Source organism: Oreochromis aureus, linkage group 1 (genome assembly GCF_013358895.1).
Source record: "Oreochromis aureus strain Israel breed Guangdong linkage group 1, ZZ_aureus, whole genome shotgun sequence".
In the NCBI taxonomy this organism is placed as follows: domain Eukaryota; kingdom Metazoa; phylum Chordata; class Actinopteri; order Cichliformes; family Cichlidae; genus Oreochromis; species Oreochromis aureus.
The window spans coordinates 16318889-16331337 of NC_052942.1; the positions used below are offsets into that span (position 1 = coordinate 16318889).

The following is a 12449-nucleotide window of genomic DNA, read 5'->3' on the forward strand; positions in this document are numbered from 1 at the left end:
CCACGACAGGCACTGAGCTCAACAGCTTGCCATTTCTCAGCAATAGCAACAGCACTGAGCCCAGGCTTAAATTGAGGGTTATCTCCTGCATTGAAATTAAGTAATGATTGGATGGAAGCAGGTAATAAATGATGTCTGGATCTGTATGGCTCAGTCTGATTTGCATTTTATGAAATTGCTATTTTCTACTTACCTTATAACATTCGGGGCGACTCGGAACAGTTCAGCCTCTTGTTGCTTTGAAACTTGTCACGTAAGGTCATCTGCGTTTATTCCAAAGTCACGCCACAGCCTCCTCGGAGCACCACAGCAAGAGGCAGTAAACTTAAAATAAGAAGTGCAATTCACCCGTTAAACAAAGAACTCCGGCCACACGCGGCTTTGTAGCCTTGATGACTAGGATAACTGTCAAGGTTATTTCTTATAAACAAATGCTGACGACTGGCTGCAGGGTGCTAAGTGCGGTGGACGGAGCGTGAATATGCACCCGGCGCAAACATGCTTAGACAACGGATTCTCTGTTTAGAGTGCAATTATAACTGACTCTCACACAAGGCTTGTATTGTATATGCCAGTGTTTATTCTTGGCAAGTCAATATGCACGGGAAACCGCCATAACGCATCTTTCTAATGCGCTTCAGTCTAGTGGCTTTTATGTCCACCCCAATTAGGCTATTGTAGCCTACCTGACAACAGCCTAACAGGTTGGCGTATGCTTTTGATGCGTCCCTTTAGAGCCAATGAGTGTTATCTGCCTTTATATAATCACACACACACACACACACACACACACACTGTAAAAGCTAGAGGACATCCACTATCTCTTTATTCTTTTCTCTCTGTCTTTTTTTTACACTATCATCAGCAGCATTGCCAGCTTCATCATCATCATCATCGTCATCATCCTCCTCCAGCCCAGCCACGGGGTTTTTGGTTAAGCGTCTCTTCAGCCTGCAGCATCTTCGCGGAGAATCTCACCGCGGACAGCCCTCCGGTTCGCGTTAAGTGACGTGACATCGGGCCAATCCCGTCCTCGCTCGGGTTGCCAACGCCATTGAAAGCGAGGGGCGGTGTCCAATGACGAGGGTCGGCCGGGTGGGGGTGCGGGGTGGTTAGTCGGTGTGGTGTGCATCGCCAACCCCTCCTATGGGTTTACACAGAGTTAGTGCAAGATATTCTGCTCTGGGAGTGAGAGTGCAAGGATAAACGCCACACACACGCTGCGCATCCGTGTCACACTGAGCAGCCGTAACATTAAGGCTGGTGTTTCTAAGTGGGATCGACTCTGAGCTTTTACACCTTTTTTTGTTGTTGGTTTTTTTTTTTTTGTCTTTTTCATAAATGTCCTCGTGATCTTTTTTTTTTTCTTTCTTTTTAACCTTGAGTCTGATTATTGATGGAGCTCCGTGAACTTGAAACATGATGGGACACGCGTGTCTCTTTTTGGGTTCACCTCGTCTGCGCCTTAACCTTCACAGGTAGCCGGGGAGAAAAGGAAAGAAAGAAAGGGGGGAAAGACGCCGGTTCTCTCTGGACATGCACAGGAGATGAGCATTGATTTTGGGACCCGTTTAATTGAAGACACCGCAAACCACTGACCACCTTGCTGTGTCTGCTGGAGAGCGACGCTGATCACCGCAATCACCGCAGGTCGCACAGTTAGATCCAGTCAATTCCTGAAGTTAAATGGGGGGAAAAGGAACTGCGACATATGCAGCTTCCAATTTACCCCAGTTTCTGCGACCGGCTGCTTTTATCTAAAACCTGTACTTGTGTCTGATTAACCCAGTGCTGCTGGGTGATTGTTGTTATTATTTTTTACCTGGAGCCAAAAGCAGATCGTCAGAGGAGGATATCTTTACCTGAATGAACTACTGTACTACTGTGGATGAGAAGACTATGAGCTGACACACTCCAGTTTTTCTTCTGTGCTGCAACCGATTTGGGTATGTAATACAAGCATAGGTCTCTTTTGCCCACTAAGAATTCAAAATCTCACTGAGCTTACTTTGTAGGTTTCATTTATGCTTATTCACTCGTTAAGCAGCCCACTCACAGCCTAAGCTCTTTAATTTTGACAGTTTAAGTGGAAAAATTAATAAGACTGTGTAATGTGTTGTGAAGTTTTGTTGCCGTGGGGGTGTTCGAGGCACCGAAAATTCATAGTGACCGTAAAACGTAGAGGATGTAGAAAGAGAGTAACAGACATTAATGGCTGCTTAAAAGGTTAATGCAGTTTATTTTTGGATTTTCATTTTACTGTTTGAATGAGCTCATGATTTGTGGCTATGTTCAGATTTAAGGGTAAATCCTAAAGAAGAGGGAAAAAAATATAGTGCATGAATCAGCTGACTGTGAGGAGAGGGATTGGATGATTGTTAATTAAATTAATTTACTGTGCATAATAAAGTTACTTCACTGAAGGGAATCTCTGTCCTGTATTCATAGGTTTATTCGTGGAAGATTCCTGCCAGGAGTCACTGTCTGTAACAACACTGCATAGAAAGAAACCTTTGAGTTTTGAAGGCTGGAAGCATATTAACACTGTTATGGATCTAAAAGACTATTACCTGTTGGGTGCACTGCTTGCCTGCGTATGGCTAGATCCTTCAATAGCCCAAGAGCTAATTTACCCCATCAGGGAGGAGTTGCAAGAAAATGTCCTCATTGGAAACATACCAAAGGACCTAAACATTTCCCATACAAATGCTGCCACCGGAACGAGTGCTAATCTTGTGTACCGGCTCGTCTCCAAAGCAGGAGATAACCCACTGGTCCGTGTTCTGAGCAGCACTGGAGAAATATTCACAACATCAAACCGAATTGACAGAGAGAAGTTATGCCCCGGTCCCTCTTTTGAGGACAGCGAGTGCTCCTTTGAAATTGAAGTGGTCATCCTGCCTAATGATTATTTCAGGCTGATTAAGATCAAAATAATCGTTAAAGACACAAATGATAATGCCCCCATGTTCCCGTCCCCTGTGATCAACATCTCTATCCCAGAGAACACGCTCATTAACAGCCGCTTTGCTATTCCTTCTGCCACTGACCCAGACACTGGCCCCAACAGTGTCCACAAATACGAGCTGATCAATGGGCAAAGTGCCTTCGGCTTAGACATAGTAGAAACGCCTGAGGGGGAAAAGTGGCCCCAGCTCATTGTGCAGCAGAATCTGGACAGAGAGCAGAAGGACACGTATGTGATGAAGATTAAAGTAGAGGATGGTGGCAGTCCACAGAAATCCAGCACTGCCATTCTCCAGGTTACTGTGACAGATGTCAATGACAACAAACCGGTGTTTAAAGAGAGTCAGATAGAGGTCCATATACCGGAGAACTCCGTTATTGGCACATCTGTAGTGCAGCTCCAAGCTACAGATGCAGACATAGGGGCAAATGCAGAGATACATTATGTATTTGGGACTCAGGTGTCTCCTGCTACAAAAAGACTGTTTGCACTGAATGCAACATCTGGCCTAATTACAGTGCAGAGACCTCTGGACAGAGAAGAAACTGCTATCCATAAGCTCTCTGTTTTAGCTAGTGATGGCAGCTCAAGTCCAGCCAGAGCTACTGTTACCATAAATGTGACTGATGTTAATGACAATCCACCTAATATAGACCTGAGATACATAATCAGTCCCATTAATGGCACTGTTTTCCTCTCAGAGAAGGATCCCATCAATACAAAGATAGCACTCATCACAGTGTCAGACAAAGACACTGACATTAACGGCAAGGTCATTTGTTTCATAGAGAAGGATGTGCCCTTCCATCTAAAAGCTGTGTATGACAACCAGTATCTGTTAGAGACATCCGCACTGCTTGACTACGAAGGGACAAAGGAATATAACTTTAAAATTGTAGCGTCTGACTCTGGAAAGCCGAGCTTGAATCAGACTGCCTTGGTGAGAGTGAGGCTGGAGGATGAGAATGACAACCCGCCTATTTTTACTCAGCCAGTTATTGAGCTGGCTGTTATGGAAAACAACAAACGTGACTTGTTCCTCACGACTCTTAGCGCCACAGACGAGGACAGTGGGAAAAATGCAGAAATTGTTTACCAGCTGGGACCAAATGCATCATTTTTTGATCTTGACCGTAAAACAGGTGTTCTGACTGCATCCAGGGTTTTTGACCGGGAGGATCAGGATAGGTTCCTCTTCACTGTAACAGCAAGAGATAACGGGACGCCCCCTCTGCAAACGCAGGCAGCCGTTATTGTAACCGTGCTGGATGAAAATGATAACAACCCCAAGTTCACACATAACCACTTCCAGTTCTTTGTGTCTGAGAATCTTCCTAAGTACAGTACTGTGGGGGTGATAACTGTGACAGATTCAGATGCCGGAGAAAATGCTGCTGTTTCTCTTTCTATTCTGAATGACAATGAGAACTTTATACTAGATCCTTACTCTGGGGTGATAAAGTCTAATGTATCCTTCGACAGAGAGCAGCAGAGTTCCTACACTTTTGATGTAAGGGCTGTGGACAGTGGCAGGCCTCCTTGCTCCTCAGCTGCCAAGGTGACCATCAATGTCATTGATGTGAACGACAACACACCCATCGTTATCTACCCACCCTCCAACACGTCTTTCAAGCTCGTGCCTCTCTCCTCTATCCCAGGATCTGTGGTAGCAGAGGTGTTTGCTGTAGACGGTGATACAGGGATGAATGCAGAACTCAAATACACAATTGTGAGTGGGAATAACAAAGGTCTGTTTCGAATTGACCCAGTCACAGGGAATATTACTTTGGAGGAAAAGCCAGCACTAACCGACATAGGCTTGCACAGATTAGTGGTCAATATCAGTGACCTGGGTTATCCCAAATCTCTCCATACTCTTGTGCTGGTGTTTTTGTATGTTAATGACACTGTGGGCAACTCAACACTCATCAATGATCTCATTCGACGCACCATGGAGACCCCAATTGACCGAAACATTGGTGAAAGCAGTGAAACCTATCAGAGTGGTGACTATTTAACCATAATGATAGCTTTTGTTACCGGCGCCTTGGTGGTGATTATTGTCATCTTTGTGACTGTGCTGCTGCGCTGCCGCCATGCTTCTAGATTCAAAGCCGCACAGAGAAAAAAGCAGGGGGCAGAGTGGATGTCACCCAACACAGAAAACAAACAGAACAAAAAGAAAAAGCGCAAGAAAAGGAAGTCCCCCAAAAACTCCTTGCTCAACTTTGTCACCATAGAGGGGAACAAACCTGACGATCCTGCCCACGAGCCAATCAACGGAACCATCAGTCTGCCCACCGAGCTGGAAGAGCAAGGGATTGGACGCTTTGATTGGAATGCCACGCCGACCACAACCTTCAAACCTAGCAGCCCAGACCTGGCCCGGCACTACAAATCCGCCTCGCCGCAGTCAGCCTTTCATCTCAAGGCTGACACACCGGTCTCAGTGAAGAAGCATCACGTGATACAAGAGCTCCCATTGGATAACACATTTGTGGGGGGCTGTGACACCCTTTCCAAGAGATCCTCCACGAGCTCCGACCACTTCAGTGCCTCAGAGTGCAGCTCCCAAGGAGGGTTCAAGACGAAGGGGCCCATGCACACCAGACAGCAGGTAAAAGAGCACTTTTACTGGTCTATAAGTACTGCCTATAACTGCCCTGTTCCACAGTGCTAAAGTGCCAGTCTAGATTAGGGACTGACTCTAAGGTACTGTGAAGCAACAGAAAACAGTTCAGGAGACACACTGCTTCAGCAAGTTTCGCAACCTAAACATAAAAAGAAAAGAGAAAAAGTAACTTGAACAACAGCTGATTAATGGAGTTGATTATGGACTCAACAATCACACAATGCATAATTTGGGGGTAACACTTGCAAACCCATGTTTTGTATTTAATATATATTTAATTCATATTTACCAAAATGCAAGTGGACGAGTGACTGCTTTGCCTTATTTTGTCTCTTCAGCACCCAGGTTAGATCACTGGCAAAAATGTGCCAACATAACATTAACTGTAACCCAATGATCTTTGTAAAAGAAACATTTTTTTCTTGCCTATCTACTCAGATTGCTGCTTTTCATCATAGACAAATGCTGCACACATTCTCCAAAAAGTAGTTGACTTTTCACCTCTCTCTCTCTCTCTCGCTTTCTCTCTCTCTCTCTCTCTCTTCATAAAACTCTTGAGTGTATTCATGTTTTTTTTTGTTTGTTTCTTTCTTTTTTTGGTGTGCATTGTCATGAAAGACTTTGTAACCTTTTCAACACCTGCAACAATAACAACATTCAATAATTAGACTGCTGCAGTGGTATTGTGAATGTCACTGTAGGCTTTGCCACATCATCTGAGCTTGAATTAAATGCCTCCTCTCAAAGCACACTAGCGAACTGAGTGAAGCTTGTCTGGAACTTGATACACATCCAATTCAAAAAGGATTAGCCAATAATGAGCCTCAAATTTCAACGTAATCCATGCTGCTTTTTATCAAAGCCTTATTAATTTTTCTGCTAATAAAGCACCACTACACAACACACAGTTTTAATCTAATGGAACACACGTGGACAAATATTGGGAACGGCAGAAAAGATGGAAGAGAGAGCGCAGAAGGAGAAGGGAAGGCAGAGAGAGGCTGTGGTCGATGGGTCAGGTTTGACGGTGGTACTGAACCTTTAGGTGGCAGTGTTGCGCTGCATGGCAGAGCTTGGCACTACGCCAACCTGCAGTGGACTTATAAATGCAAGGGAGGAGAAGAAAGGAGTGAAACCTATGTTAGTGTTCTTAGTGAAATACTCTCGCCTAATGATGCAGAGGCTGCACAGGAAAGATTGATAATGGCAGTTAGAGATGTGAGTGATAAGATCTATCCGGACGAGCGAGTGGAATTACAGGGGTGACACTGTGCGACTCCTGTCGATGCATACCTCCGGGTCACTGCATCTGGGGTTGCATTTAATGTGTTTCTGTGTGAGAGGTAGCAGTCAAAAGAGGCATTCAGTGTGCCGTCATTTGCCAGGCGCCGTTAGTGTGTCTGTGTGTGTGTGTGTGTGTGTGTGTGTGTGGGGGTTGGTGATGTGTGAGAGAGAGAGATGAGTCGAGGCGATGAAATGGGTGATGCTGGCGGTGGCAGCGGGTGGGGTGAGGTGGGGGCCACTATTCAACCCTAGAGGAGGACACATGAGATATGACACTATACTGTAAGCACAACTTCATTGATTTGCTCAGTCATCCTACAATTCCACACAAGATTTATTGGGATCAATAATTCTGACAAATGATTCAAAGAAGCACACAAACAGAGCCAGTGTGTTCTATATTGTGCCACCGATATTATAAATGATGCACTGTTACAGACGCTTTTGTTCACAGACTTATGTCTGAAATGTTCTGTACAGTTTCGTGTTTTTCACTGAACTTGTGTAAGTTGTGCCTCAGTCTAATTCTACTACTGTTCTGCTATTACTTACTGATATAAATTAGTTGAAATAAGTCCATCGTCTTTTATTTTTATGAAAGACAATAAGAGAATCATATCTTTAACAACTCTAAAGATGCATTTGCTTACATATTAAAACAACAGTATCATACAGATATGCACAGAACAAGTACGAGTTCCTTTTCTTACCAGTTTGCACGGTTATATTGCAACTCCACACAACGATGCACTTTATCTCCATTAAATAGTGATTATCCGTCTTTCCATTATTGGCTGATATCAATCTTTCAAATTTGTAAAGAAGGCCCTTACAGCATGCGGTTGGTTCTTAGTCATAATTACTCCAAAAAACATCTCGCAAACAAAGACTCCAGCTCAGATTGGCAGTTATTGATTGTGGTTAAATGATTAGACTGCCCCGACTGCACTGACATGTCTTTCTGGATAAACCAGGGTATGTTATCAATGCCACTGTTCCATCCATTGTTTTGATTGTTTTGCACAATGCAGCCATTTGTATTGACATGCACATGTCATCTCCATTTCATGATCATTCATGCGGAGATGCCCATCCACTAAATTCTATGCCTTTTGGATTTGTGCTGTAGTTAAAAAAAAAAGAAGATCAAGAAAATACCAATTACGTTTGACTGAATCTTTAAACAGACAGTATATCCAAAAGGTAATATCACTGGATTATCATATCATTCTCTGCAGAGTAGAAGCGCTTTAGAAGAAGATAAGAGCTACATTATTAAAAGATTTCTTATATATACAGATAACAAAAACGAGCCAATTTCATTTAAAGTTATTACTGGTTAGTTTTTGGTTGGAAAATGTGATTTGATGTAATATATTGAAATTAAAGCTAAAGGTGTTGAACTGCTGCCATAGTTAAAGGATCCAAAAAGGTATACGGTAGGAAGATGAAATTTAGCACTTAGTTTGCTGCCCTATGACTAACAAACCAACACCAATAAACAACTGGTGCCTGAAGTTAACACGAAACAAGCGGTTAAGTAAAAAAGGAAGTTCAAGAGGAAGACACAAGCGAAACTGTGGGTGGATCGCTTTTAAGATTGACCTTCTCTCAAGGAATTGAAAAGCCATTTTCTTCCAGTTTTCAAGAGTCACTTCTATGCAACATCAGCACCAGTCAAAAAATAAGGAAACTGAAAGGAAATTGATAAACGATTAGACAGAGAAAAAGACACTGAGAACAACAGCAAAGCACGGAGACATTAGTGCTGTCTTCTTTTTAGGTGATATAGAGTGTATAAGTAAAAGAAATAGCAGATCTGCAGTAGCGTTATTACGCACTAATGCCTAGTGCAATCAGTTTTATACAGATCCTTATAGCTTATAGCAATAGGGGAATCTTTGCCTTTCCTTTCATTTTTCTCACTTATTTTTTTACCCTCTAGGGACCTACATTAGTGTAAACAACACAGAGGAAAAAAAGCATGAAAACACTGTCCTAGTTTCACTAGGCAACACAAGCATCTAAGAAACGGAGGATAATAATCATCATCATTCTTATTCTCATCCTGTCAGTAGTCGTAGACATAGATGTGGCTCACTACCACAACATGAGCCCAGTGGCTATGCATTAACTATGTACTGTGCGTCAGATCCCAAGGCTCGTGTTAAGAATATGTTAACATGGTTTTACTGAGGGGAGCAGGGTTTGAAAGTAGTCTCAGAGACAGCGAATGAAACATCATGGCTGACTGATTGCAATCTACATTTTCCGTATATCTAGTCTTCAGAATTAAACTTGAACAAATCTTGTAGTGAACGTGAATATAAGGATGTTAATTATTACGTTTGCTACCACATATTGACAAGTTCACACAAGATGTGTTCTCTCTTCCGTCACTTTGCGGAAGCAACATATTGCATATGTGAGAATCCGCAGTTATGGGCCCTGTATGGCGTTTTTCAGTTGTGCAACCTTGTGGTCTGAACACCTAATGTGTAACAAGTCTTAATTGCTGTAGGCTTCTAGGTTGTTTTTTTTTTTCATGCACATGCAAACACGGAAAGGAAGCATGCACCGACAATTAACCCATCTCCTGTTGCTGTGATGTGCTTTTCTTCACCCCAAATCTGCCTCAGGCCGGGGGACATCTAACAGCTTTCTATCTGAGCAGTCTCAGTTTAGTTATCGCACATATAGAACAAATGGCAACATGTGAATATGGGTTAATTATTCCAAATAATACTGGAGGTATTTAAAATTTGATTCAGTATTTCTGTCTAAGTCTGACTCATGGATCATTTCCTTCTCTGTGTTGAGCACTACAGTAAAAATAGGCGCATGGTACATTATCTCATAAACAACGAGCAGGGTTTTAAATATCACAGTAACTGGAGTATTCAGTTTAAAGCGCAGGATATTAGAAGACTTGTGGAAAAAAAAGGGGGGAATCCTCAGCAAGAAGATTCCTGGAGTTGTCAGTAATGTAATGAATGTAATGAATGGACATTCTATGCAAACAGGAGTTTGTACAGACCATTGTAATTATGGAGCCTTGAGGGAGTCGTCCTTCTTGTGCAGGTTCATTTGCCACATTAATAAGGGGATTAGTAGTATGTACGGGGGCTGATGGCAGCAGGAGAAGTTTGAGAAGATTAATGAACTATGACAATGTTGCACCTGAGGGGAAAAGTCTGTTGCAATATCTTATGGGTTGTGCTGACACAGAGTTTGGCGGTATGAAAGAGGAAGATGGAGAGAGGCCAGTGATTGCTGCCGACTGTGATCATACATCGTTTCTCCCAAGCTATCCTGTCACTTAATCAGGATACTGTGTTTGTGATCTCTTACACTGAGCATGTCCTTCATACCTTTAACTAATGGCGTTCCAACAGCCTTAGCATTTTTTGTAATAAGAGGAAGAACGGAAAAAGGACACCAACATGTACAAAAGGTTAAACTGGGTCACTAAGTAAAGATATTAATTAACCAAATCTGTGAGCAAGCTCTGTGAAGTTAGGTCTGTTGCCAACATCTGCTGAATAATTAAGAAAACAGCAGGTAAATCCAAGAAGACGGATCTTTAGTGCTGCATCTTCTTATTGAGTAAAATGTAGCAGATCCTCAAAACAAATGTAGCTGTCTCGAGAAAGTAAGCCAGGAAGTGTGCGAGTGAAGTTTCTATCAAAGCTTTAAATTATCAGTGGAGGATTTGCAAAGCTCTTCACCACAGAGAACATTGTATCTGCGTCTTTAAAAAACTTGTCATGTCCTCTATATTCTAGGTGGGTAAGAGGAAATGAAATGGATTGCAAGCTATACTATGGTAGTGGGTGTGAGTACTATCAGAGTAGATTATTGCCCCAAGGGGGATCCAGTTTTGTCTGCACAAAACAACAAAATAAATCAAAGCTCCCTGTTGGTACACTGGCTGAACTATGGAGTTCATTTATATGTTTTTATTTTCCCCTGTTTCAGAAAAATGAAGTGCTACTGATTTTTAATATATTTATATATTTATTAATTTATAGACCTTTTTTTCTTCTTTCTTTGTAACTGCCAGGGACATAATTGCCAAACACAGATGATGGCAAATTACCAGGAATTACATTTTTGTTGTTGTTGTTGTTCCTTTGTTTGTTTGTTTTTTGTGAACATTTCATGAATTTTTCCCTCATCTACAGAAACCTTCTCATCATTGCGCCGTTTCATTCTGTCCAAAATATACGACACAGTTTTGATAATGACAAATATTGTCTCTTATCAAAAGGTCTCATGCAAGTGTGTTCATATGTGATTTTATTTGATTTTTTTCATATCTGCTTTGTTGTTTGTCCATCACTTTTGGCTGGCAACCCATTCATCTTAAATTTATCATCCATTTCTGCAAATTCTCGAAGCGCATTGATTGATGATCAGTCTTCAGGGGCTTTGCTTTGTGAAATTAATGCACAAAAGTCATAGCGGCTTTTGTAGGACTGTCATTACTTAATTCATCTCCATGTTTTCACTAATCCACAAAACGCATTTCCCATTTTTCTAAGGCAATCAATCAAGTTGACATACTAGCTTCCTGTTTTTTTACTTTTCTTTTTTTTCCAACACTGCATGATGTGAAAAGACAAACTGCAGCTTAAAACACTTAAGGTATCAACACCTCATCTGAAATTCTCTTGAATTTTCCTTAAAAATAAGAGTAGAGGGTGGAAGAAAATGTTTCTTGACTGCTTGCTTGTCTATAAATCTATCTATCTCTATATATATTATATAAAAAAAGATGGAGTTATGATGCTACGTCATTGTTTGAATGCCCCCAACCCCCCTTCCTCCCCACCAACAACAACCCATCTCTCCTTTCCACTCCTCACTTGGCTCCTCCACCCACTCCTTATCTTCCCCGTCTCCAACCCTAACCTTTCACCCGTGTTTTACTGGGGTCAGCGCCGTTACATACGATGTTAAATCACCAAGGGTGTGTTCACCTTTGTGTTCTGATCATTTGTGACAGATGAGGGTGCTTTGTGTTCAACACATAGCCCAACTTTCTTTCTTTTTTTTCCTGTTACCATCCTCTCTCCGTTTATCATCAGAGAAAAAGGGTGTGCGGGTAAAAGATGGGCAAAGCGGCGCTGTCTTTTCTGACATGACAAACCCAGAGGGAGATGTGTCCTTGTCATTGGGGTGTTGTGTCAAATAACACACAGGCCGCTGCTCTGTCACTAGCGTGTGCCAGTGTCTAGACTAATAGTTGTGATAATGGCATTGCCAGCCAAAACCCCCCTCAAGCTAAGAGCCTCACTTGACTTGAAATGTGACTGCCATTGACTGCTTTGCCACTGGGCCTCATAGCTCACAAAGACTCTGTAACCCTCATCGATGTAAATCTTGTATATATGAGATGTTTCATGTAAATTGAACTCCTGGTAATCTTGCCTAATGTGCTGTGTTAAACAATAATGGACTTGTTTTATTTTAGTTTTGTATTATTTATTTCCGCTGCCTTCTCCTTTTCCTTTTTTTTCATTGCTGGCTATACATTAATTACATCTGAAATAAACTCTTCCA

At 42.1% G+C, this 12449-nt stretch overlaps 1 protein-coding gene across 2 annotated transcripts in view; it reads left to right on the forward strand.

Annotated features, from left to right (window-relative positions):
* Positions 1-829: 829 nt before the first annotated feature.
* The window catches only part of LOC116311709 (protocadherin-9), a 194506-nt gene continuing 182886 nt past the window's right edge, over positions 830-12449 (forward strand). For both annotated transcript variants that reach the window (XM_039609231.1, XM_039609232.1), the window contains exons 1-2: positions 830-1946; positions 2449-5585. In XM_039609231.1, the coding sequence (XP_039465165.1) occupies positions 2550-5585 (3036 nt within the window). In that variant the 5' untranslated portion in view covers positions 830-1946; positions 2449-2549. The remainder of the gene's footprint in view (positions 1947-2448; positions 5586-12449) is intronic.